We start from the raw sequence: 26975 nt of genomic DNA, 5'->3' as shown, positions 1-26975 counted from the left end.
TGTTCATAAGATGCATTTGCAAAATTAATATTAAGATCTAAAATGTAGGTTTTTTTTTAATACAAAGATATGTTAAGTTACTCTAACATACTGAGTAATATGATTGGTCTAAAATACAATAATATAAACACATTATCATAATAAACTGATTTAACTTATGTATGCAAATCTGCAATACAGTTAATAAAGATGTGTTTAGCCAGTTGGACTGAAAAAAAAGATGATGTGCATAGCATTTGGTTTGGACTTTGGATGATTTAAGAAAGATTGCACTAGTAGTCACATGCATGGCTAAATAATTAGTTTGAACAATGATCCAGTTGCCATTATTATATAACAAAATTTTATAACTTAAAAATCATTGTCATGTTCAAATTTATATAAAAATTATAAATCTCGAAAACAAAACGTGATTGTGGTGGTGTTGGCTTCCAATAGAAGCAACTGAATTCTATATCAACTTTGGCTAATTATGTCCTTCAGACTTAATGTTAATACATCTGGAATGAACAAAAAAATATAAGTTGCATGAATGCATTCAATACCGTGACATGCAAAAAATTGAACTTCGCAATCATGAAACTGGATCAGGTACGGTGGCCTTTATGTGGCCTACATCATTATTGATATGTGCTAAGTTTATAAAAATAAAGTTGAGAAGTGTTAAGCTTATTAGCACGTGTTAATTAGTAACAGAGACCACACACAAATGAATACCGAAGATTTGAACTCCCTAAGCTACTTGATGAAATTAGTGTTAAATTCTTTAATTAGGTACAATTGGGGAAGGACTATCCTTAAAACAATTGATAAACTATACCGAATTCACTAAAAAAGAGACGAAATTAACATTAATCAACTTAATTTGATATGAAAACATTAATCAACTTAAACTAAATATGTGAAGAGTCACTGAAAATTCGTAGATGAACTCATGAAAGCCTGTAAATTTCATACAAATGAACAAGAAGTAGACATTTATTTCTTGTTGTGTTGTTTTCCAATAGAACTGTTAAAATAAAAAAATTAAAAAAAAATTGTTAAATAAATATAACTGTTAAAATATTGATCATCACCGGATCTCTTTCCTTAATGGCACCATTAATTGAAAATACATATAGAATTAATTAAGAGCCCATATTGCTTTATTTAATTAACTCGTAACCTATCTTCCATCCTGTGGTCGTGCCGGAGTGGTTATCGGGCATGACTAGAAATCATGTGGGCTTTGCCCGCGCAGGTTCGAATCCTGCCGACCACGTTCTTGTTAAACTTTTTTTTTCTTTTTCTCTTTTTTAACCATTTGGACGATTAATGCTGACCTCTTACAAGAATGATGAGTTTTTGGGACATGGGTTTCTTAACTCTCGTTTCTGAATGAAAATTAATATTTTGAATGGTTAGGTTGATTAATGACTCTTTTCGTTTAAGGGAACCAAAAGGGATTATACATGAAGAATGCTTATTCCTTTTAATTCTACAATTTAATGGTTAGATATTGATCCGTTGATGAGATAAATCTCTTTCATAAGTAATTCATCATCTACTTTTAAGCTGGACAAAAGTTATTCATTTCTTAACTCTCATTTCCAAACCTCGAGCCCTTTAAAAAAAAATTATATTATTAAAAGGAAGGAGAATGATTTCAAACTACTACAATAATTTAAGGAGGGGAGAGTTTCGAATCCAAAATGCATAGGTAGAAACTCAATACCCTATCCACCAAGATAAATTGGAGATTGCAACAAAAATCTTGTCCAACTGCTGCATGCATATCAGACATGTATAAACGCATGATGATTAGCTTGAGATAGGCTTAATTAACTAATTAGGAAGAGTTTGTTTTGCATCGCAAGGTTACATCAGTTAAACAGAAATGAGTAATCATGTTATATATGAACCTAAATAAAGATGCATCAATATTTTGAAACAAAATATGAGACATCATATATATATATGATGAGTCATCTTTATATATGTATGACAATTTGACCTTAAGGGAGACTAAACGTGTAGCTAAAATTTTGTTAACTAAATTACATGAAAGTTGATAATTGGATTAACTTGTTTATTTCTTATCGGTGACACATAATTTAATTTGTAAATTTAATCTACAATTTGAGGCTAGGGGAGTGTAATTTTATTTCTTATTCTTCGACCAAATATGAGTCATGTAACATCCCACATCGTCCAGGGGAGTGGATCCTCTAAGCCTTATATGTATATTCTCATCTCTACCTAGCACGACGCTTTTTAGGAGCTCACTGGCCTCGGGTTCCATCGGAACTCTGAAGTTAAGCGAGTTCGCGCGAGAGCAATCCCATGATGGGTGACCCACTGGAAAGTTCTCGCGTGAGTTTCCAGAAACAAAACCGTAAGGGCGTGGTCGGGGCTCAAAGCGGACAATATCGTGCTACGGTGGAGTCAAGCCTGAGATGTGGTGAAGGCCTAGGTTGGGATGTGACAATTTGGTATCAGAGCCAATCCTTGTCCGGAAGTGTGCCGATGAAGACGTCAGGCCCCTAAGTGGGGTGGATTGTAACATCCCACATCGTCCATAGGAGTGGATCATCTAAGCCTTATATGTATATTCTTATCTCTACCTATCACGAGGCCTTTTGGGAGCTCACTGACTTCGGATTCCATCCGAACTCCGAAGTTAAGCGAGTTTGCGTGAGAGCAATCCCATGATGGGTGACCCACTAAGAAGTTCTCGCATGAGTTCCCAAAAATAAAACCGTGAGGGCGTGGTCGGACCCAAAGCGGACAATATCGTGCTACAGTGGAATTGAACCCGAGATATGATGAGGGTCCGAACCAAGATGTGACAAGTCATCACATGTATGATCCTTTTCCTCTATTATTATTATGTGGTTAAAGTTAATGCATGAAATCGAAATCCATAATCTATCTAATTAATTAATGACCTTAAAGGTGATAAGACATCCTTCACTTACAGACTTCGGATTCCATCACGAGGTATTTTGGGAGCTCACTGACTTCGGATTCCATCCGAACTCCGAAGTTAAGCAAGTTTACGTGAGAGCAATCCCATGATGGGTGATCCACTAGGAAGTTCTCACATGAGTTCCTAAAAATAAAACCGTGAGGGCGTGGTCAGATCCAAAGCGGACAATATCGTGCTACAGTAAAATTGAACCCGAGATATGATGAGAGTCCGAACCAAGATATGACAAGTCATCACATGTATGATCCTTTTCCTCTATTATTATTATGTGGTTAAAGTTAATGCACGAAATCGAAATCCATAATCTATCTAATTAATTAATGACCTTAAAGGTGATGAGACATCCTTCACTTACAGAGTTCAGACTGCAGATATTTTGCATTCATTAATTCAAATTTAATTAGATTGACAAGATCTGCTCACCACTGTAAAAACCGATCGATATAAATCTTTCATGGCATTGCCATTGCAGCTTACTGATATTGTTAAAAAATCAGAAAAAATTATTTTTCATGTTTTAAACAACCGTGCCCACTTATCTATCATGGTATTGGAAAGAAAAATGATAACATAAATAAAATAATATAATATGGGGAAATGACAAGAGTCCAAAGGGATATTTATTCCTGGTGGGATTATGGAATTATATATATTCAAGGGTGAAGGTGTGGGGAGTGGGGACTTGCTTCTAGAAACCCCAAGAGGGTTTGCCTGCTCAAGTGATGGGTTTTATTTCTCTCATCTTTTCTGAGTTCTAGAAAACACTTCATACTTTTGCTCATATGTGCATGCTACCCCAACGGCCGGTGGATATATATGGATGAAAGTTCAGCAACTCAGTGTTGTCTGTTGTCAAAACGATACACACGATTTGATGTATTAACCCGATCGAACTCAGTACTGATTTGGTACTGACGTAATTTTATAAAAAATGGGTATAAAAAAAACTCAGCTCAAAAAAATGTTTGGTAAACACTTAAAAACATTTTATTTTCATAGTTTTTGGTTAAAAAAAAGTTGAAAACGTAAAGCAGAAAAAATGAGATTATTCTCACAGTATAGTAGAAACAGTTTTTTTTCTTTTCAAAGTACAACAATATCAAACCAGCCTTTAGAAACAACGATAAAACGCTACAAATTTGGAAAACGGACATCCCTACTATGCCCCGGCCATACCCCTTAACTCGCTCGTTCAACAAATGTCACAGCCCGTCCCGAGAATTAATTATCGTGGTTGTGAAAAGATAGATTTACCCTTGAGCGTTGGATGTGTGTTTGTGTTTTGGGTTAAGGAATTGGGTCAATTAGTTCTATTCCCAACTAATTGGACCCAATTAGAACAAAAGGATTAAACAAATTTGATTGGTGTGCATTTTTGGACCACACACACATCCATACCCCTTTCTCTCTCTTCTCTCCCGTGCTATCTCTCTATCTCTCAGACTCTCTCTCTCTCTTTCTCCCTCTCGGCATTGTGTACGAACAAACACCAAAATCCATTCAAACTTCATAGATCGAGGACGTTGAAGGTACCATCGTGTTCCTTGCAAGCTCAGGAACACATCTAGACCATTTTCAGGTAAGGACAACTTTGTCTTCATGTCGAAACTATAACCCTGATTTGGGATACTGTTCATGCAAACGTTAAATCTTGTGTTTTTGGAAATTTCAAGCTCACAGGAAGCTTAAGGAGGTCCTCACGAGTCTCGGGGTACTTCATTGGAAGGAAATGGACGTCGGAGGGCCGAGATCGAAGCTATTCTAGGTAAGCCAAACTATCGAGCTTTCCTTAGGAAAAATGTAGCAGTTTTTAGGTCTTAAAACTGTTATAATGTGATTGTGGATGTCCCTAGCTTCATTTTGGTACAAATTTCATGAAAAATGGTTAAGAAACAAGCGAGAATAGACGTTTTAAAGTTTTACCCAGTTTTCCGGCGACCGGCGACTCGTCGGAGAAGATGACGGCATATTCCGTTAGTTTGGACGGAATATGCTGACGCCGTCAGTCATTTTTAACAGAATCTGTTAGATTTTAACGGAATATTCCCTAACGGCAATTAGGGAATCCGTCAGTGCGCCTGCGCGTGGGCCGCACTTGAGGCCGTGCCCTCCCAGGCGCGTGAGCCACAGAAAAATTATTTTAAAAATATCACGATGTTCATGAGGTTGTGTAGATCACGTTGGTATATTCAAATACCAAAATTGAGCAATGCATGAGAAGTTATTAGCTAGTTTTGCCTATGTGCTTTAAAATAGCGTTTTTATAGTTCATTCGCAAATAGGTGAGACTTATCCCGAGGACGAGCGTATCCACGAGCGACTCGGGGGTTACGACCCGTCGACATACCAGTGAATGAGCTTTTGTTTTCAGTATATATTTATTTACTTGATATATTCCTAGAAATGTTTTTTTTTTTTTTTAGGAAAGTATGCTTTGAAATAATATACCAAATGCTTTTATATTCTGAATATGCATTTCATGGTTGCATATATATATAAATGTGGTGTTATGGAGGCACAGGTAAGTTCAAGTAAGTTATGTTTGGTTATGTGAATCATCGATGATGTGATATGTGATTGAATAATGTTGAGCTCATAAAACTGCACCTAGGGTGATTGTAATTTAGCCAGAGATGTGAAGTACATGCCTGTTTATTTACGTCACCTCCCGCACTGTATGCTCATATTGGATCCAACTTAAGTGCACAATCTTGTCGTACATACCTTATTTATGGTTCCGACTCATAGGTGACTAGCGATTTATCGCCTGGTTATTATGAGAGAATAGAATTGAGCATAATTATATTACACCCAATCTTGTCGTACATACCATTTTTTAGTGGTTTCGACTTATGTGCAGTATATTGCCTTATAGGTCATTGTAGTGACTCCGGCTAGATTGACTTTTGAGCAATGAATTCAGCCGTATAGACTACCACATGGGTTTCGGCTAACATATCATATTTCTATGAATTTATTCTTACCTGAATTGCTTACTCTGTTATATATTGGCATGTCATATATTTGAATATGATTATGTGAAGCATGAATTGAATTGATATGATTTCATATATATATGTGTGTGTGTGTGTATATATATATTATGTATATGCTTATATTCTGATTATGGGAAAAATTATACATGTTTTACAGTGAGGGGTTAGATATGTTGATAAAGAAAATGATTTTGTAAAACATTTGTTTTTGCCCACTCACGTTTTCTGTTTTGCACCCCTCCAGGTTTTAAGTAAGCTTACTGTTGGTGGCTTGAGGACGTCGGCATTTCTGACTTATCTAAATAATAGTAGGACATTCCTGGTACTGTATAACTAGTACTTGTCCTACTGGACTGCACTTAGACTTTATGCTCTGATTATGAGTGTTTACTGTTGTAACTAACTCTTATCACTTTCTGTTTAGTAGTGCACTCTAATAATTTTATTCGTATAATACTTATCATTATCGCTTCTGCATTGTGCACATGGCTACATGACTCTCACGTGACGACCAGCATGCCTTGATCTCGGTCGGGGTGTGTCAACAAATATGCAATATTGGCCTTGGATTTGAGGGTTTGACATTTGAAAACTTTTCTTTTTCACGTTAAAGATTAGTATATCATCACTATTAAGATCGACAAATTGCCTAGCAGAAATAATAGAAAGTAACAAAAACACTTAAGAGACTTACAGATGCATGGAGAGGGTTTTTTGGTGGGGCAGCAAAAGCACTTAACATTACGGGTGCGTTTGTTGCACCGGACTATCTCGGACTGGACTAGGTTCAGGGACTAAGCTGGACTGGCTTAGACTAGACTAAGCTGGACTAACTTAGTGAAGCGTTTGGTGCAGTGTCGGATTAAGAAGCAGGATAATGAAAATAGTATTGTCACCAGTTTGGTGTTTGCTCGGACTGAGACTAAATTATTATTCTAATTTAATTTCTTTTTATTTAAAGATATTATCAAAATTAATAATATTAGATAAGAGTATGACTCAATAAAAAATAAAAACAAAACCAAATTTCTTGCCAACGAAAGAAACATACATGATTCAAGAGTAGTATTGCTCCAAACATCAATATAACAAAGGTGTTTTCCTAACAATTGACGGGTTTTAGAATGCTTTTCTTAATTATTCAACTTTGGTTTGATTGCATTCAATCCCAAGACCACAATGATGTGTGAGGCGCAATGGCAAATGGATAGCCGAGCCTTGATCATTGCTACATTTGGATTTGAGCACGTAAATTTCTTGCTCCAACTAGTTTGAAGAAAACCAATAACAATATGCAAAAGGAAGAGATCATGAATATACCTCGAGCAAAATACACAACGTTTGGAGCAAAGGATTGTCAAAAGTGAAGCAACAAGTTTTAGCTGAGGGAATGTAAATTTAAATGTTATGATACAGACAAAATTTTGCTATTCTAACTAATTTACTGACTAGACTAAAACACAAGCTTGTTTAGGCTACACGAATACGATCGTACTCCTGCACTATAGCTCCTCTGAGTCGACTCCTTACATGAACATACAGTTACAAACAATTAAAATCTATTGAATCAATAACATGCCTTTTGTTGCTCTAGCAAGCAAGTTGGTGCCTGCACATGTAACAACTTGCTGCATCAAAACTGCCATTTATGACTCTACTACGATGGCTGAGTCTGATCTCACCGAAAGCAGACCAAAGATGTAAGCAAGAAAGCAGACCAAAGATGTAAGCAAGCCGCACCTTATGGCATCCATCAATTGCAGCGTATACAATATATGAAATAGCTTTGATGGTTTCCACAGCATAGCCAACTATTTCACCTTTAAATTCCGAAATTTCACAAGTAATATCATCATTGGTCCAAACCTCAGAAACAAGGACAGAACTCAAATAACACAAAAAGATCTGCAAGGAAACAATAGATCACTATCACTCAATGGGGGAAAAAGCCATCTCTATGTTATAGAATTTAGAGATGTAAGCCTACAAAGCTGCCTACCTGTGAACGGTTCAAGTTGTATTCATCAGCTAATGTTAAAACATCCTTCAAAATGTGCTTATTCTCTAACTTGACTGAATCAATCAAGGGACGCACAACACTCTTAATATAATCAAAGTCCTAAGACTAAAAGCGTACTGTGTCAACACCAGGGATTATTTTCTCTAATGCTGTACAACGATCTGCAAACGCTTTTGGTCTTCTAATTTTAGTTTCCATTCCCTCCAAAAGGTAGACTGCACCTTGTCAAATTTGCCTATTTCACCTGAATCCAATAAAACAACATACAAAACCATGAACTCCTTATCATTGTAAAAATGTACATGCATCAATAATATTACTCTTTTTCACATTTCCACTGCTTGGAGCTTTAAGATGATAGCATAGCAAATTGTAAATAAGTGTAGCAGATTACCTGTGTGTTTTTCTTTGAACTTCCTTAGTAGCAGCTCCCTCCTTTGCGTAGGATCTTCACACTCAAATGCTGAACTATACAACAAGCTATATGTCATCCCCACATTCATGATGCTAGAAACTTCTTGGTAATCCTTCCTTGTTCTAAGCTGCTCATCTATCACTTCAACCCCACTCACAGCATCCAACATATTCAACAGAAATGAGCAACCCACTATGTCTTCCTCTTTGGTAACATGTGGTTCAATTATTGATTTTGCCAGAGACACGACCACATTGTCGGTAGGAGCAAAACCATTTCTCGCCAACTAGGACAGAATGGTCACTAGAGCCTGTGTTCTTACACTGACATATTGCTTTCCAGGAATCAAGTTACCACTTGACTTCTTACTGTGTTCTCTATTCCTACTTAATTCCTACTTAAGCTCACGCAACCATGGAAGTTGCAGGGCAGAAAATGTCACAAAATTTCCATTTTCTCTCAAAATAGATTCCCGTTCGTATAAATACGATTACAAATAAAGTACCAATTCGCAAATCACAAACTTTCGCATATATAAGAAAATATCAGCAAATGGTCAGACTTACGTAGTCGTTTAGCTGGCGAGCAGCAGATTCAACTTCTTGAACACTTGACATAGCCACAAACCCAAATCCTCTACTTCTTGCGGTCGTCTTATCATATATCACCTGCTAAAAACCTTCCAAATTTAACCCACAAAACACTAAACCAGCAACAACCGATTTCACTTTTCACCCAAATTTCAAGTAAAATTTACAAAATTTCGAGTGAAAACAAGGAATTACCTTGACCATCTGGACATTTCCAACGCTCTCAAAGATACTAGCAAGCTGAGCGCTATCGACGCTGAAGGGAAGGTTACCCACGAAGAGTTTGAGGTCAAAAGAGGCCTCTCCGTCGTCGCTGAGAACCTCCTCGTCCTGCTCGAACTCGGATGAGACGGCGAAGTCGTGAAAGAGATGGGAGATGGCAAAGGTGCGAAGGAGAAGAAGACGGATGGATCAGCTGCGAGGGAGGACGGGACTAGGAGTCTGCTCGAAATCGAGGGCTCTCGCTAAGAACGGCTAGCGAGGCGTTCAGTCGGGGCGAGTCCCCTTTAGTCTCATTAACGTTTGTCCGTGTAAATAACAAACATCAGACTGGACTATTATTTAGTCTAGTCCAGTCCAAAGAATGCTAGTGAAGGCAAACAAACATACCCTACAAGGCTTGGCTAGCCAGGTGACTTCACAATCAAAATTTTAAAATATATCTATATATCTACCACTTTATCAGGAAGATCATACAAGAGATACTGTAGTACTTCCCCAATAAGTCTATCACCATCACAACTTTATATCTTCTGATTTTAAAAAAAAATATCAACTTATTTAACACAGAATTTTAATTAGTCCTATAACCACTTTCCACCCATTAAAATGCGATGAACCTAATCCTTTACTTTTGTTAAAACAAGGCACCAATCACTCTCATACCTCTATATCTTACCTTTATAATATGAGAACTTTAACGAAAAGCATCTGGTACGGTTCACTTTAACGAAAAACCATATTTTTACACTAAAAAGTCAATCCTGGTACTATTCACTTTACCCTTTATTTTGTCCTTATCATTAAAACTCAAAGTTTTCAAGCCATTTTCATTAGTTTTCCTTTATAATATATTAATAAAAAATAAATTTACGTATTATAATTTGAGTAGAATAGTACTGTCATCGAGTTCCACCTACACCAGAAAATTGTTCCTCGCACTTGTAGTGGGGAGGTCACCTTAATCATGCATGTGCCTATAAAAGGATAAGCTCCCAAGACAAAATCCAAGTTGTGAGCTGGAAAACATAAAATAGAAAAACATCCTCATTTCAGTCCCCTAGCTTACTTATCAGCATTCATATTTTCTTGTTAGTTAAACTTCCGAAAATGGTACTTACTACTTAGTAATCATTTTTTCTTTCTGAGTAATATACTTCTTGTCTTGGTTAATGGAATTCGTTGAAGTATTTGTTTCTCGGACTCAACGATATATAAACTGAACATGTTAATGTATGTTTTCTTCAGGAGGGAGGGAAGATGGGTTGGACTGTGGCCGGTGTCATGGACTACAAAGGGCTCCCAGCCAACAAGTCCAGAACTGGTGGTTGGGTGGCTGCTGCGCTTATATTAGGTAAGAGTAATGTTATTCATACCATATTTTCATACTACCTTAGGTGACATTTGATGTTGAATTAATCAGATTTTTAAATTTAGTTCATTATTTAATAAACTAATAATTAAGAAAAACTAGTTAATAAATGATGATTGTGGTATACGAGAAGTATTTCTCCTTGGTTTTGCAAATTTTTCAAATGATGTGGCTGTTCACATCAGATGCTATCTATGGTATAGAAATATGGTATAAAAACATAGTATGAATAACATTACTCATTAGGTAAATATGTGTATATGCTTTTATTTTTAATGGTTGCTGCATTTCTTCCACCACCATTTTAGCAGTTCCTGTTAATTCCAAAATTTTATGCATGAAAGTGATCATATTTGATCGACGTGAGAAAGATCATGAACGCTACTGGTTGGCCGTATGTTTGCACAACTTAGCCCTGTGATGGAGTAGAAAGGTCATGCGAAGGTGATGATAACGTAGAGGTTTTGGGGGGTGTAGAGCATATGTTTAATCTTAAGGCCGCATGGTGGCTCGGTCTGGACTATGCTATTTCAATTAAATTGGCAACTTAATAGTATTGGGACCGAACTTTTTAAATTGGACAACAGTCCAACAAATTGTGTCTTACAAGTCCCCTCCAAAAAGGCAGAACTCTATGCAGTAAATAATTTTCTCATTTTTGTTTTTGTAGGAATCGAAATATGCGAAAGGCTTTCGACCATGGGAATAGCAGTTAACCTGGTGACATACCTAGTCGGAACAATGCATTTGCCGAGTGCAACTGCAGCTAACATTGTCACAGATTTTGTGGGAACATCTTTTCTCCTGTGTTTGCTGGGAGGCTTTCTCGCTGACTCCTTCCTCGGCAGATACAACACAATTGCAATCTTTGCTTCCATACAAACACTGGTTCGTTTTTATAAATGAGATATTATATTCACAGACCTCAAATTACTTCTCCCACACATTCTTAATTTTTTAATATTTTCTACACATCGCCAACACTTGATAGAAAAATATTAAAAATTTTAAAAAATGTAGAAGAAGTAATATAGGGTGTGTGAATATAATCTCCCTTTATAAATTACGTCCAATAGAGCCCGTTTAATAATCATTTTAGCTTTCAGTTTCAAGTTTTAATTTATAGCTTTATTTAAAAAAATGAAAACAAGAAACTTGTTTGGAAACTGGAGTACAATGCATGTTTTGTGACATAAGGTTGATTCAATCTTTGCCTCAACATATCTGATGCAGGGCATGGTTGGATTAGCAATATCAGTGAAATTGCCACAGCTACGCCCACCTCACTGTGACACTACTGCCGCCACCAACCACTGCAAAGAAGCCAATGGATTCCAAATGGGAATTCTTTACCTTGCTTTATACATAATCGCATTAGGAATCGGCGGCCTGAAATCAAGCGTTTCGGGCTTTGGAACCGACCAGTTTGATGAAAAAGATGACAAGGAGAAAGCCCAAATGGCCTATTTCTTCAATAGGTTCTTCCTCTTCATTAGCACAGGAACTCTGGTGGCAGTCACGGTCCTCGTCTACATGCAAGATGAGGTCGACAGGAGTTTGGCCTATGGAATATGTTCGGTTTCTATGTTTATAGCCATCGTAGTATTTTTTGCAGGGACGAAAAGATACAGATATAAGAAGAGCTCGGGAAGCCCCATTGTTCAAATTTTTCAGGTTGTTGTGGCTGCTATAAGAAAGAGAAAGATGAAAGCTCCGCTTGACATTGCCTCACTGTACGAGAATAATCCTGAGGCTTTGAGAATCGATCACACAGATCAATTCCGGTAAGTTTACTTTGTACGAAATGATTAAGTAAATTTTTTCAAGGTTGTCTGTAGTCAGATTGGTGATGAAATGTTATGTTTGAGTTTGGATAGTTTCTTGGACAAGGCTGCCGTTGTGGTGGAAGGAGATTTTGAGGAGGGAAATGCTACGGGATCTAGTACCGCGAACCATTGGAAGCTACGGACAGTTACAAGGGTGGAGGAGGTCAAAATGATGGTAAGATTGCTTCCAATATGGGCCACAACCATCATGTTTTGGACGGCATACGCGCAGATGATCACCTTCTCCGTAGAACAAGCGTCCACCATGGAGAGATCAATCAGAAAATTTCAAATCCCGGCTGGCTCTCTCACAGTCTTCTTTGTGCTAGCCATAATTATCACTCTTGCTTTTAACGACCGTGTCATCATGCCTCTTTGGAAGAAATGGAATGGCCAACCAGGTATATAAATATACACGAAAACAAAAATACTAATGGTCAGTAGCGGATTCAGAAATTTTTCTATGCAGAGTCAATGCGTAACACCTCCCAAAATTTTGTTACAAAACATATCCTTTAAAATTAAACCGTAGTATTTCACTAGTGATTCATGGAACCAATAGCATTACTTGAAAAACATTCTCTTTTGTGCCATAGGTTTCACTAATCTACAGAGAATTGCAATCGGCCTTGTCTTATCAACTATCGGAATGGCAGCAGCAGCGCTATCCGAGAGGAAGAGGTTATCGTTGGCTAAATCTGCACGCAGCGCCACTGGAACTCTGCCTATTAGCGTGTTCTTGTTGATCCCACAGTTCTTCCTGGTGGGTTCTGGTGAAGCTTTCATATACACTGGGCAGCTCGATTTCTTCATAACCAAGTCACCCAAAGGAATGAAAACAATGAGCACCGGCCTCTTCCTCAGTACTTTGTCCCTCGGTTTCTTCGTTAGTAGCCTCTTGGTTTCGATCGTGACGGCAGTGACAGGAAACGAAGACGGGCAAGGATGGCTCGCAAACAACATAAATTATGGGAGGCTTGATTGTTTCTATGGACTATTAACTGTTCTAAGTGTGATCAATTTCGTAGCTTATCTTGTTTGTGCAAGGTGGTACCACAAGACACACAAACAGCATGCATTTGTTTTGCAGACGGCTTCTGCTAATGGTGCATAACTAATATGATTTGTATGTAATTCCAGCAAATGAAGTATCTTCCCCTAGCTTTGATGTGTAGTTCAGCTCGCGTAATCATTCATTACCCTTGCTCTTGTCGTCAAGAAGAAAATATCTTCTAGATATTATATGTGTCATTGATTCACTTAGGGTTTTGGTGGGAATAGTTATGATTTAGGGTTGGTTGTTTTGGGCTGTGTGGGCTCGGATGTGAGTTATGTTAATTTTGACGTTATGAATTTTTTTAGTTGGTAGTTATTTGGAGTTGGTGCTTTCATGTTATGTTAAAATTCATGTCTTGTACATGTCTTTGATGTACTGTTAAAGTTGTTTTAATGAATACCGTATTTCTTAAAAAATATGTACATGTTTGATAAGAGATTTCTTGCTTCTTCAGTAGTTCTTCAATGCCATAATCATAGAACAGAAATGAATTAAAAATGAAAAAAAAAAACCAAAAAAGATGTTCGGCACAATCCACTGAAATTGTGGAATTTATTAGGCACCAATTAACCGAAAAAATTCAATAAGTTCGGTAGACTATTGCTGAACAAGAAGAAAAAAAAAATGATAAATTTATCGCTCCGACTGTGGCATGAACACTACAGATTATTTCTTACAGGAAAACAGTCGTACATGAATAAAGCCGAGTTTTCTTCAGGAGGTGGAAAATGAGCTCGATTGTTGTTGCAGATGCTGTGGACTACAAAGGGCGCCCGGCTGACAAGTCCAAAACCGGTGGTTGGCTTTCCGCAGCGCTTATAACGGTTGTGCACATGTTCTTATTTTCTTGATTGCAGCATTGATTTTGATCTGTGATTACTACGATGCGAACACGATGAAGTATAAGATTCAAACAAAATTTGCGGTTATAAGGGTGAGAAATTATAATTTCGATTATTTGTTTCTTTGTAGGGGTCGAATTCTGCGGAAGGCTTTCGACAAAGGGAATAGCAGTGAACCTGGTGACCTTCCTAGGTGGAACAGTGCATTTGCCTAGTGCAACTTCAGCCAACATGCTAACAAATGCGGTAGGCACATACTTCTTCCTGTGTTTGTTTGGCTGCTTAATCGCTGATTCCTTCCTTGGCAGATACAAGACTCTTGCAATCTCCGCTGCAATACAAGCACTGTAAAGTTATCCGGTCTAATCCAATCCTAACCGCCAAACGTGGCCTTGATCCTAAATACTTCACAAATGTCATACTCCGGTGCATTGCGATATTAGCAATATCAGCAAAACTGCCACAGCTGCACCCGCCGCCTTGCAGCCTGAGCGCCAGCTACTGCAAGCAAGCAAACGGGTTATGGAAGCGACCAATTCGACGAGAAAGACAAGAAGGGGAAGGCTCAAAGGGCCTACTTCAACAGGTTTTGTCCTCTTCATCGGCTTTGGAACTTTGATCGCAGTCGCAGTCCTTGTCTACATACAAGACGCTGTGGATCGAAGCGTTGTGCACAGAATATGATCCATTACAATGCGTAGAGCAATCTTAGTGTTTTTGGGTGGGACTAGAAAATACAGATATAAGAAAAGCTTGGGAAGTCCCATTGTTCACATCCTCAAGGTTCTTGTGGCTGCTACGAGGAAGAGAAAGATGTCCTTTTGCTTACGACTTCGCCTCTTTGTAAGAAAACTCCCCTGAGGATTCAAGTCCTGGACAAGGCAGCCATTGTGGCTGAAGAAGATTTTGAGGAAAGCTCTTAGAAGTCAAGGTCAACTACAAAGGTTGAGGAGGTAAAAATGGTGATAAGACAGCTTCCGGCAACAACCATCATATTTTGGACTAGTTATGCACTGATGATGACCTTCTCTGTACAAGCAGCATCCACCATGGACAGGTCGATCGGAAATTTTCAAATCCAACTGGCTGGCTCTCTCACCGTCTTCTCTATAGAAAAATTAATGTTGCGAAATCAGGCTGTGAATTTAGACTGCACGTACGTAACGTTATTTCTAAATGAAGACTCATTTTTTCTGCTTGCAGTGCAACAACAATACAGGTTTCACAAAACTGCAGAAAATGGCAATTGGGCTTGTACTAGCAACTTTTGGGATGGGAGCAGCAGCACCATGTGAGAGGTAGAAGTTAGCAGTGGCAAAAGCCAACGGAGGATTGAGTCCTTTGCCGATTAGGGTTTTCTTGCTCCCTCAATTCTTGCTGGTGGGTTCTGGTAACGCTTTCACGTACACCGGGCAGCTCGATTTCTAGGTTTCGTCATTAGCACGGGGCTCTTCGTAAGCACCTTATCCTTTGGTTTCTTCTTCAGCAGTCTCTTGGTTTGGATTGTTAATAAGGTGATAGGAGGCAAAAATGGGGGATGGCTTGCAAAAACCATAAACCCGGGGAGGCTTGACTGTTTTTATGGGACTTTTAACCGTTCTCGGCGTCATCAACTTCAGTGCATATATTTGTTGTGCAAGGTGGTTCAAGCCACGAAAACTCACACCACCACCGGATTCTGCCGCTAGTGGCGGTTCCCCTGCTGAGGAAGATAAGTGCTAGTAGTAAAAAATCAGTGTACCCATATATAGAGTTGAGAATTTAGATTTTTACACTCGTTTTCCTCCCGGAATTTAAGTTCAGGGAGTAATATATGAACACCTGTTTTACTTTTATGAGAACAAGCAATATGTAGGAACATAGAATGTCCTGACAGAAAACCCAACAACAATTTGATGAAATCTCAAATCCAACCATTTCACTGAATAAAGTAATATCGCCTCTTTCGACCAATTTTATTGCTGCAAGTTATACAGCGATCAAAGAAATCAGAGAACGACAGCTATAAAATTGGTGTTCAACCAAACCAAAATTGGGCAAGCATTCAACCGAGTAGAAGCAAAATACAAGAGCGAACCCGCATACATAACACAGTAAGAATAAAGCACATTAATATTGATATACTCAATGAGTTTAAGTTCTCTTTGTAAACTAATTACGAGTCTGAGAACATTTATAATTTCCTACTCATAAAGATAAATTGCCACAATGCACGCGATGATCAAATATCAAACCAACCCCCCCCCCCCCTTCCCCGGGCGGTAATTGAACTATTCGATATAAAAACAAAAATATGACCAAGAACAAAAAGCAAGTAAAACACAATTATCTAACACCACATACCCCCAAACAATAGGCTGCTAACTCTGGCCAAGCAACAAGCTTTCCATTTCCTTCCTCGCTTATCTTTGATCTAATTCGCTATCTCCATATTTCTCACACACAGTGCTGAATTTATCGGTTTGAAAATCAATCCTTAGTCTCACTCTTCTTTCCGTTCCCTTCTCCGTCCCTCTCCTCCAACAACCTACCGGCCTCCACATTGTCCTGTTGAGACTTCCTCTGCGCATCGGCCGCCTTAAGCCCCTGCAATTTGGCATGATTGTAGTACGCAACACCGCCAAACGCAATCAGGTACCCCATCAAATTGATAGGTGTCACGGTATCCTTGATCACAGACCACGAAAATGCAATCAAAAGCCAATCTTTGACAACCCCAGCAACATTCATAGTCAAAGCAGAGGTCTTTCCCACTAACAGAAACACCGCCAGATTCAACGCAAACGCGCACAGTGAATTTGTCCCAAAAATCACGAAATCAAAGTGAAAACTCGAGGTCTGCCTCAACACCGGCAGCTCAACGATGACCCACGGCACGCACAAGAACACGAAACAACACGGTGCAACATAGTAAAGTGAAGTAATCGGATTCAAGCTAATACCCTTAGCATTAAGCAGAATCTGAATGAGAACCAACCTCGTGGCCTCGAACGCCACGGCCAACAGCTGCAATGTGACTCCCCATGAGTTGAATTTCGCCTCCCCGTACGCTGCGATGGCAACGCCGACGGATATGGAGACCATGTTGAGCATGGTGTCGCTCTTGAAGGCGTCCTTTTTGAAGGCGACGCCGATGGAGTAGACCGCGACGGGCATGAGGGCCTTGAGCATCTGGATGAAGGAGACGGAGAGGAAGATGTAGGCGGAGTTGGAGAACCAGAGGGAGAGGGCGTAGAGGGCGCCGATGGGGACGACGGACTTGAGGTAGACGTCGCGGGAGATGGAGACGGCGTCGACGAGGCGGAGGACGCGGACGAGGAGGAATGCGAGGGAGGAGCAGAAGGCCATGTGGATCATGGTGAGGGAGATGGGAAACGGCCAGTTGTACATTTTCCGGTCGAGGATGTACTTGTTGTAGACGATGACGGTGAAGGAGAGGAAGATCCAGACGGAGACGTAAGCGTATGAAAGGAGGACCTTCTTCACCACCCCCTCTGAAAGCGCCATTTTTTCGAAATCTGAAAACCCTAGCCCTAATCTGGGGGTTTGGTTAAAGGACTGAGATTTAAACAAGGAGGAGACTCTTTCTCTCTCTAAACCTCGTTCTCTCTCTAAAATGACCCACAGTGTGGAAGGGGGAAGAGTGGTGGAGGAGTTACAGTCGGATTAGATGTAGATCTGTGGGATAAGGGCTTTTTGGTAATTTAGGTGGGATTTCGGTATTTTGCAACATGAAAATTGAAATACTATAACAAATTTGTAGATGTTTTACCGGTAATTAACAACACTTTCCAGAGAAAAATATTATAGTGTCTCAAAACCAATAAGACAATGTATTCAACTGATGACGTTTTATCACGGTGATCAAATTAATTATGTTTATTCACTTTAGTACGAGTTGGATTCCACCGATTATCTTCTTTTCAAAAAATAATTATTTAAGTTACTAATGTTGTTGTCAACTAAAAGAATATGTTTTCATATAATAATGTCTTATTTGTTAACATTTGGTATTGAGTTATTTGTTATGTCTTCCGTATTAATTTGGAGACACTTGTTCACATAAATGTATTAGTCATGGTGTAAGAGTTTATTTTAATCTAGATACTTTTTTTTCTCTATTGAATTGGGTTCGTTTAGAAGTAATCATACTCCTTGTAAAGATCTATACATAAAAAATAGTATTGTTCTTTACTGTTCCACACAATATCTTAATAAAAAGTTAAAATACAAATTTTAGATATGTGCTCAGAGATGACCAAGTTAAGATATTATCATTTCTATGAAGTACCATACATATCAAAACAGAGTTGTTATCTACACGCATATTTTTATTTTTTATACACTTATTTTTAATTTTGTTATTTGATATTCTTCAATTTAATTATTAGAATGATCAAAATTTGAGTATGAAAGATAAAAAAAAGGGAAATTTTATTTGGACCCAGCTATCCTATCTCTACACCCAACTAAAAAAATTTCTCTACTAAGCTTTCAAGTTTGCCCTTAAATAAATAAAAATAAGAAAATAAACATTGGTGTTTTTATCTCTACACCCAATAACTCAAAAAAATAGCACATATCTGCACTCCTCCATTATTTCCCTCGAAACACACCCAAATGACAACAAAATATGCTCTTGAGTTCATTAACAAGTAAGCTTGCTAGAAACCTGTGTTGCAAGAAACCCTTAGTGGCCCTCATTTATAATTTCAACGAAGAAAACTTTTTACCAATTCGTTGGACATGAAACAAATTCCTGCAATATGAGAAAAAAGCTTCCATGTCAGTGTCTATTTAGAAGAGATATCAACAAGGGTTTCTAGCAAGCTGACTTGTTAGTTTTAATAATTTATACAAGTAGCCAACTCCCAGATAATGGTTGAAACAAGCAAACATATCAGCCGGAAATCTACGCTGAAATTATAAATGAGGGATGATAAGAGTTTCTAGCAAGCTAATTCATTGATGAACTTGAGAGAATATTTTGTTGTTATTTGGGTGGGTTTTACTGGAAATAGTGGAGGAGTGCACTAGTGTGCCAGTTTTGGAGTTATGGGGTGTAGAGATAAAAATACCAATGTTTATTTTATTTTCTTTTTCTTATTCTTATTTATTTAAGGGTAAACTTGGAAGTTTGGTAGATAAAACTTGTTAGTTGGGTGTAAAGATAAAATAACTGAGTTCAAATAAAATTTCTCTAAAAAAATATGTGCGAATAATTGTCACAACCCGTCCCGGAATTTCATTATTGTTGAAGTGAAAAGACAAAATTGCCCTTAACTGTTGCTAAGGTATGTGTGACATATTAATTTGAATATTGCATACATTCCTAAATTCTTGGAAGCAATTGAGTTGGATAAAAAAAATTTGATTGTATTTTGTGTGGTTAGGGACTTAGATGGACCACCCACAAACAAAACAATCACTCTCTTCTCTCTCCCGTGTCTCACTATCCCGTACCCTCTCTCACTCTCAGTTTCTCTCTTTCTTCCTCTCAAAACCGTATGGACACATTCACCCACGATCATCCAAGCACGGATCGAAGGTGCCAAGGGCACCATTGTACTCGTAAGGACCCTACGAACTCATCCATACCCATTTTAGGTAAGAAATCTTTCGATTTCACGTTGAAAACTCGAGGTCCGATTTGGGTACTATTCATGAACTTTGTAATGGTTGGTTTTTAGGACAATCCAAGCTCACAGTGAGCTTTAGGAGGTTCTCATGAAGCTCAGGGACGTTTGTTTGAAGGTTTTGGACGTCGGGATCACAAGGTTTGAAGGTGGCCGATTTTGGGTGAAATTTCTCAACGTGATTTCGAAGGATTTGGAAGTTTTTAAAGGTATAGCCTTCTTCCTCTCATAATTTGTGAAGTTTGGGTGAAAATTTCATGGAAAATGGTTGAGAATCGAGCGAGAAAATGGCGATTACAGGTCTGCCCAGTTTCCGGCGCCGGCAAGTTTTTTCGGCGACTGGAGGTAGGGGATAATGCGCGTGGGGGGCGCGTGGACCTGTGCCTATCCTGGCGCGTGAGGGCGTGTGGCAAGCCCAAAAATTATTTTAAAAATACCTCGACGTCCGTGACGTCGAGTAGGTCATTGTGGTATATTCATATACCCAAATTGAGCATCGTATGAGAAATTATTTCGAATTGTCGGTTATGTGCTTTAATTAACATTTTTATAGTTGTTTCGCATATAGGTGATACCTATCCCGAGGACGAGCGCATTCAAGGACGTCACGGGGGTTACGACCTTTCGACTTATCAGTGAGTGGGCAGTTATTTTCTGTTATTACCTATATACTACTGAATTTCCCAGAAATTGAATTTAAATGAAAGTATGTTTTTAAAATGCCATGCATGCATATTATGAATTATATGAATTAGTAATTGATGCATATATATGTGAATTGGTGTTGTGGACGCACATGTGAGTATCAGGTGAGCTTTATGTTATTCATATGGTTTATTGATGATGTGAATTGTGTTGAGAGCTCATAACCTGCACCCCTGGTGTTAGTGCTTATATTATTCACCCCGCACCACACGCTCACCTTGGATCCAAGTAGGTGCATGTCGTGCATACCATGAGAGGGTTCCGACATGTCGTACAGACCATAGAGTGGTTCCGACTGTAGGTGATTTTAGATTATTATACAGCTGTTGATGATAGAAGCACTAAAGCGTATTCTTATACCTTTCTTATTGTACAGACTAATTTAGGTAGTTCTGATTTATATGTAGAGTAGCGTCGTACAGGTCACTGCGGTGACTCCAGTTGGATTGGATAATGAGCTTTAGAATTAACCACACAAGACCAACTGCAGGGTCTCCGGTTGATTCCTTATTTCACCTGTTATAATGTTGCATTCTTATTATGTTGTTGACATTTATTGCATGGCATACCTTCTGATTTTTGATAAAGAATTGTGATTTTAGATATATGAAGATTATATGCATATTATGTTATTTTCTGGGAAAGTATACGGGTTTTACAGCGAGGGGTTATAAATGTTATTATTTGAAACGTTTTTGAAAAGCTTTGTTTTACTGACCCACTCAATTTTGTTTTGCACCCCTCCAGGTTCTAGTTAGCAGCGTTGGTGGCCCACGTGGCCCACGAGGATTTCCACGGCGTACTGACAGACTACATAAATGTAGGACTCACCTTCGGGTGTTGTTATTTAGTTATGGTCCTACTTGACTGCACCTAGTACTTATGCTTTTGAATATGTGTGTTTCACACTTAAATTCACTCTAACATGCTAGTTGGATATTATTGCTAGTATTTGGTTTTTATTTCTTCGTAATTCTCTTACCTATTGCTTCCGCGTCACACTTTTGGTTACGTCACACTCACGTGACGGCCAACACGCCTTGATTATAGGATCGGGGTGTGTCAATAATACCACGCATATCAAAAAAATTTGTTTTGTTAAATTTATAATCAATGATCTACCGACCAAAATTAAATAGTATAATTTCTTAATCTTGAATTCCCTCAATTTTTTGCAGGACAATGCAGTTAATTTTTTATCATTACAGCCCCGTTTGATAGATGAGATGTATTATTTCCAATTGAATTAGACTCGGAAATAACACATTTAATCGTCAAATGGGATGAGATGTGTTATTGCCAATGTTTGATTAAAAAAAAAAAAGAAGGTAAAATGGATTGGATTTGGATACTAGTTCATCTTCGGCTCCGGCTCTCACAATCTTTTTATTTTGCTCAATTTCTTCTCCTTGGTTGTTATCTTTTCGTTCGATTTGGCCTTCAATCATCTTTTCGGTCTACTTGTTCGATTGCCGGTGTTCATCTTTTTCGTTTTGGTCAGCTTTCTTGTTCGATGCCTGCCTGTTAGCTTAGGCTAGCTGTCCCGTATCCCAAGAGAGAGGATAGAGATGTTTGTTTGGTTGTTGGCCAACAGAAGAGCTGTTATGCTTTTACCTATCCCAACCCATCCAATTTGATTGTTTACACCAAATATTAGATATGTATCTCAACCTATTTATTCTAATCCTAACCTAACCGGTTTAAAATTCAATATCCTATCCTGTTCAGCCCACCAAACGCGCTTGCATGTTTCTGATCAAAGACTTTCGAAAGAAGAAAATGGTGACATCAAATGGGCCTTGAGGTTGCAAATTGTGTATTTCCAAAGTAGTGAGGGTGGCCCAAAAGTAAGAAAGAAGTCCCAAGATTCTCAATACTCCACTTGCAATAAATCTAGGGATTTTTAACGAAAAACTCTCAGTACCGTTCATTTTAACGAAAAATTATATTTTTACACTAAAAGTCAATCATAGTACTATTCATCTTACCCTTTATTTGTCCTTATCGTTAAAACTTAAAGTTTTCAAATCATTTTCATTAGTTTTTCTATAAATCTATGGTTTTGGCACACTCTCTACTAACAATGCTTCTGACCATTTCCGCTTAAATTAAGTTAAAAAAAAAAAAATCCCTAATCGGATATGGTTGCAAAAGTAAAAAATAAACAGAAAAATATTTCATTGTTTTAAAAGTTACACAGAGACGGTTATAATGGTTAAAATTCATATTAAATTAAAATAACATATTCCATTACTGTTATGCCGGCCGGCGAGCGAACTGAGGCATTTTCAGGCGATGTTTTCTATTTGCGTAGGGTAGTTCTAATTTTCTAAAAAGAGCCGTACACAACCATGATTGAAACAAAATTGTGTTGTATGAATAAATATAGCTATGACGTATGCCCCCACATAATAGGATACAAAGATTTATTTTTCCAGCTAATTTAGCTTACTTTCTGGAGTCTGGCCATTTATCGACCGCCGCGTGTTGATTCTTCTTAAATAGTAAGATGGTCCAAAACTTACTTACAACGGATATATTTTTGTATCAATACCAGTATTCTGCGAATTACACTTGTCATTCATTTTCATTTTGTTCACCTAATATTGCATAATTATATTAAAAGATCACAATGATATATACCGTTGCGTTATAAATATGTAACTCAATTAAATACCGTCACAATAACATTCCGACTTAAAACAGTGTTAGAGTTGACTCGCGCAAAGCGCACTGCTCAAAGTCGCTCAAGAAAAGTGGTCTGCTGGTTCCTTTCCAGTCCCTCTCACCTTTCTCTCTCCTGCAATCACATTCTCTCAGGATCTCATTGTCTATTGCACACCCACTAAACCCCCACTAAACAAAAAAATTGATCACTTACTGTATTGTATTCATTCATTCCGTGAACCCCACCAAGCACCTCTCTCTCTTTCTCTCTCTCAGCACGGATCCCCTCTCCAGGCGCACTTCCCCATATCATCCGCCGCCCAAACCCAAACCCCCCAAATTAAATAAGCTTCCATCTTTCTCCTCCTTCTCAGCTGAATAAATCTTGGGTTTTTCTTCTTGTTTCTTGCTGTGAACTTGATCGCCGGCAATGGAGACCAACAAGCCGCAGAAGAAAAAGAAATGGTTTTTACCGTTGGTGCTTTCACTTCTTCTCTCCACCCTTCTAATATTCATCACTGTTTTCACCTCTTCCAGCGCCTCCTCCTCAAGGTTTTACCGACCCCAGGTGAAAAATCACCTCCCCCATTTCGTCGAATCGAAGCTAAAGATTTCGGAAACATCCAAAGACCCAGTTCCTAGATTGGCCTACTTGATCTCTGGCTCCGCCGGCGACGGCGGCAGCTTGAAGCGGACGCTGAAGGCGCTGTACCATCCGAGGAACCAGTACGCGGTGCATTTGGACCTCGAGGCGTCGGCGGAGGAGCGGCTGGACTTGGCGAAGTTTGTGAAGGAGGAGCCGATGTTTGCCAAGCTGGGGAATGTCAGGGCGGTTCTGAGGGCCAATTTGGTGACTTACAGAGGGCCGACGATGGTTACCAATACGCTGCACGCGGCGGCGATTTTGTTAAAGGAGGGCGGCGACTGGGATTGGTTTATCAACTTGAGCGCTTCTGATTACCCTTTGGTGACCCAAGATGGTAAATTAAATTTACAGCATTTTAATAGCATAATGTATTTTTTTGGCTTTCTGATTCTTCTACCGCTATTTTTGCTGCTTTGGGTAATTTATGAATTTGGTTTTTAAATTCTTGTTAATTTTGGTTAAGCATTGGATTTTGCTATATTTGTATTCTTGCATTGGATTTCTTGGTTTCTCAGGCTTATTTTGGCAACTGCAAAACAGTTTGTATAACTTATTTATCACTGCTTTTTGTTTTGGCAGACGTGACGTGAGTTAGGCCAGTTGGGAGGATCAAGGTTTAAAATATCGATATTATCATCATATTTTAATCGAAATTTCCATGTTTTTAGACTACCGATATTCCGATATCGTCGATATTTTAAACCTTGATTGGAACTCTATGTGGTAAAGTGTAAAATATTGTACTAATTCATTATATATAAATGATTATAGTGTGTTTAAACTTCTTTTATTAATTACTACATATTTTCTATACTCACAATGTTTGCCAGCTCGCTATGTAATCAACTTAAATCACTTAAATCCATCATGCAATACATTTTCTTTCAATTTTTTATGATAAACTAATAGATAATTGACTAAATAAACATCTTGCAAAGTTTCAATAAAAATTTCCAAGTTTTTCTTACAATTTCCGTGGTTTTTATTCAATTTTTATCGATATCGATAATATCCCAATATTTCCATCGAAATTTCCGTATTTTTGGACTACTGATATTTCCGATATCATCGATATTTGAGAATTTAGTGGGGATAATGTGTCTGCCCTTTCCCTTCCCCGTTAATTAGGGTAATAGAAAATTATATTGCCTTGTCAACAAAATGGTTACTGCTTTTGCTCATTGCTAGCTGTACAGTGAAGCATTCAGATAGTTGAGGGAAGAGAGAAGGGGGGGGGGGGTAGTCTTTGTAGTTTCGTTTGTGATCTCTGGCGTTCATTCAATTCGTTAGTTTCTGTGCTTTTATTTCGTTGAATATAGAGTAGCGGTTAAATGAATAAGCTTCATTGTCGTATCCTAACACCTTAATTTACGCGTTTGTCCAACAGATTTGCTTCATGTCTTGTCATCCATTCCAAGAAATCTTAATTTCATTGAGCACACCAGTGACATTGGCTGGAAGGAGTATGTTCATCTTTCCTTATTTCGGAGTAATTTTTAGGTTTTGGTCAAGTTCGAAAGTAGGACACACTGATATGTATAGCTGCTCCTAAAAGGTTTAAATTCCATGAACCCCACAGGGACCAGAGGGCAAAACCCATTATAATTGATCCGGGGCTGTATAGCCAGCAAAAATCAGATGTGTTCTCGATTTCACAGAAAAGGAGCGTGCCGACTGCATATAAGCTGTTTACAGGTGAAAATATCTGCTTCCGCTGCTTCTCATTTTGTTTCCTACAGCTACTTAATGGTTATTGATCTTTCGCAGGATAGAATGCAAAAATATCATCTACTAAAAGAATTTCTGCATTACTTGGTAAACATGATATTTTAACTAAGCATGGGATTAGACACCAAGTACGGTTTAAGAGAAGTTTAAACTATTTTTTAGCACGTATCTGGTTGATGGTCTGGAAATGTGTTATATCTTATATATTACTTTCAAAGTAGAAAGTGCACTGCTTATGGTGTTCTGTAACACAGGTTTCATAGCAACTTCCTTCTAAAAGTTTACGAATCTTAGTTATGCGAATGCACCTCCAAATCATAGGTTGTGAGTTCTTTTCGTTTGGTATATTCTTTATTGCTCTGTTCGGCTTGGTCGAATTGATTTGTTCAAGTTTAAGCCCTATGTCCCTCTATACATATAACTTATAGCTGATTTTGGATTCTGCTCAACAATTTCCTCAGGCTCTGCTTGGATGATGCTCTCCCGTCCTTTTATCGAATATATTTTATGGGGCTGGGACAATCTGCCAAGGCTAGTCCTTATGTATTATGCCAACTTCCTTTCTTCACCAGAAGGGTATTTCCACACTGTCATCTGCAATGCTGAGGAGTTTCGGAACACTACTGTGAACCATGATCTCCACTTCATATCATGGGACACGCCCCCAAAACAACATCCACATTTCCTCGTCAGTGATGATTTCCAGCGTATGGTAGACAGTAATGCGCCTTTTGCCAGGAAATTTGGGAGGAACGAGTCAGTTCTTGACACGATCGACTCAGAGCTTTTAGGCTGCAGTGCTGATGGATATGTACCAGGTGGATGGTTCAGTACTCAAGCAAATGGAAGTGCGACAGTTCCAGATTACAGTTCAAAAAACATCACCACTCTCAAGCCGGGTCCAGGTGCTGGAAGACTAAAACGTCTCATCACCGGTTTGATATCTGCAGAAGATTTTCATGTGAAACAATGCACCTGACACCCGGAATCCAGATAAACGACCATGTTGGTCTTATAAGTTATTCCAAGTAAGCGATGCCGACGATTGATCTTAGTTCATAGTAATAATGGCTGACAAGGGCATATTAGCAGGCTATAGGTACTTAGTGGGGAAGACAAGTCAATACCTACAATCATATATATATATATATGTATATTTTACCAATTTACTATATCTGGTAATGTTCAATACAATATTCTTCTAGTTGAAAAGCTGAAGGTTACTGTAATGTATTATACAGTTTACATAATGATAAGTGTTCTCGAGTCATGCTTGATTAATTTCTCT

General features: G+C 38.3%; 4 protein-coding genes, 1 non-coding gene and 1 pseudogene across 5 annotated transcripts; 4 read left to right on the top strand and 2 right to left on the bottom strand.

Moving 5' to 3' along the window:
• Positions 1 to 1179: 1179 nt before the first annotated feature.
• On the top strand, positions 1180 to 1261 carry TRNAS-AGA (transfer RNA serine (anticodon AGA)). Its single transcript has one exon. It is a non-coding gene; the product is annotated as a tRNA-Ser (tRNA).
• Positions 1262 to 8127: 6866 nt separating this feature from the next.
• LOC126604431 (MAG2-interacting protein 2-like) lies at positions 8128 to 8640 on the bottom strand. The gene is made up of 2 exons (XM_050271687.1): positions 8379 to 8640; positions 8128 to 8228 (listed from the first exon to the last, which is right to left on the bottom strand). Exons 1-2 carry the CDS (start codon positions 8566 to 8568, stop codon positions 8128 to 8130), a joined length of 291 nt encoding a protein of 96 aa, XP_050127644.1. The 5' UTR covers positions 8569 to 8640.
• Positions 8641 to 10226: 1586 nt separating this feature from the next.
• On the top strand, positions 10227 to 13802 carry LOC126604415 (protein NRT1/ PTR FAMILY 6.2-like). The gene is made up of 6 exons (XM_050271667.1): positions 10227 to 10321; positions 10457 to 10562; positions 11251 to 11468; positions 11814 to 12364; positions 12458 to 12807; positions 13003 to 13802. The coding sequence occupies exons 1-6, from the start codon at positions 10319 to 10321 to the stop codon at positions 13518 to 13520; spliced, it is 1746 nt and encodes a 581-aa protein (XP_050127624.1). The 5' UTR covers positions 10227 to 10318; the 3' UTR covers positions 13521 to 13802.
• A 389-nt stretch (positions 13803 to 14191) lies between these two features.
• LOC126602680 (protein NRT1/ PTR FAMILY 6.2-like) lies at positions 14192 to 15600 on the top strand (annotated as a pseudogene).
• A 799-nt stretch (positions 15601 to 16399) lies between these two features.
• On the bottom strand, positions 16400 to 17964 carry LOC126604423 (probable sugar phosphate/phosphate translocator At4g32390). Its single transcript, XM_050271680.1, has one exon. The coding sequence runs from the start codon at positions 17810 to 17812 to the stop codon at positions 16775 to 16777; it is 1038 nt and encodes a 345-aa protein (XP_050127637.1). The 5' UTR covers positions 17813 to 17964; the 3' UTR covers positions 16400 to 16774.
• Positions 17965 to 23475: 5511 nt separating this feature from the next.
• On the top strand, positions 23476 to 26968 carry LOC126604417 (beta-glucuronosyltransferase GlcAT14B-like). The gene is made up of 4 exons (XM_050271671.1): positions 23476 to 24293; positions 25347 to 25422; positions 25539 to 25654; positions 26149 to 26968. Exons 1-4 carry the CDS (start codon positions 23744 to 23746, stop codon positions 26664 to 26666), a joined length of 1260 nt encoding a protein of 419 aa, XP_050127628.1. The 5' UTR covers positions 23476 to 23743; the 3' UTR covers positions 26667 to 26968.
• Positions 26969 to 26975: the final 7 nt, after the last annotated feature.

This window comes from Malus sylvestris, chromosome 15 (genome assembly GCF_916048215.2).
Source record: "Malus sylvestris chromosome 15, drMalSylv7.2, whole genome shotgun sequence".
NCBI classification, from domain to species: Eukaryota; Viridiplantae; Streptophyta; class Magnoliopsida; order Rosales; family Rosaceae; genus Malus; species Malus sylvestris.
Note: the sequence above shows the minus strand (reverse complement) of the source record. Positions and strands in the feature narration are given on the sequence as shown.

Excerpts from the sequence above, each read along its gene's own strand:
- LOC126604431 (XM_050271687.1), bottom strand. The coding sequence starts at position 8,568 with ATGTTGGATGCTGTGAGTGGGGTTGAAGTGATAGATGAGCAGCTTAGA. Across the intron at positions 8,229-8,378 it reads GTTCAAAGAAAAACACACAG|GTGAAATAGGCAAATTTGAC; the intron begins GTAATCTGCTAC and ends TATTGGATTCAG.
- LOC126604415 (XM_050271667.1), top strand. Across the intron at positions 10,563-11,250 it reads GGCTGCTGCGCTTATATTAG|GAATCGAAATATGCGAAAGG; the intron begins GTAAGAGTAATG and ends TTGTTTTTGTAG. Across the intron at positions 12,808-13,002 it reads GAAATGGAATGGCCAACCAG|GTTTCACTAATCTACAGAGA; the intron begins GTATATAAATAT and ends TTTGTGCCATAG.
- LOC126604423 (XM_050271680.1), bottom strand. The coding sequence starts at position 17,812 with ATGGCGCTTTCAGAGGGGGTGGTGAAGAAGGTCCTCCTTTCATACGCT.
- LOC126604417 (XM_050271671.1), top strand. The coding sequence starts at position 23,744 with ATGGAGACCAACAAGCCGCAGAAGAAAAAGAAATGGTTTTTACCGTTG. Across the intron at positions 25,423-25,538 it reads AGTGACATTGGCTGGAAGGA|GGACCAGAGGGCAAAACCCA; the intron begins GTATGTTCATCT and ends TGAACCCCACAG. Across the intron at positions 25,655-26,148 it reads TGCATATAAGCTGTTTACAG|GCTCTGCTTGGATGATGCTC; the intron begins GTGAAAATATCT and ends CAATTTCCTCAG.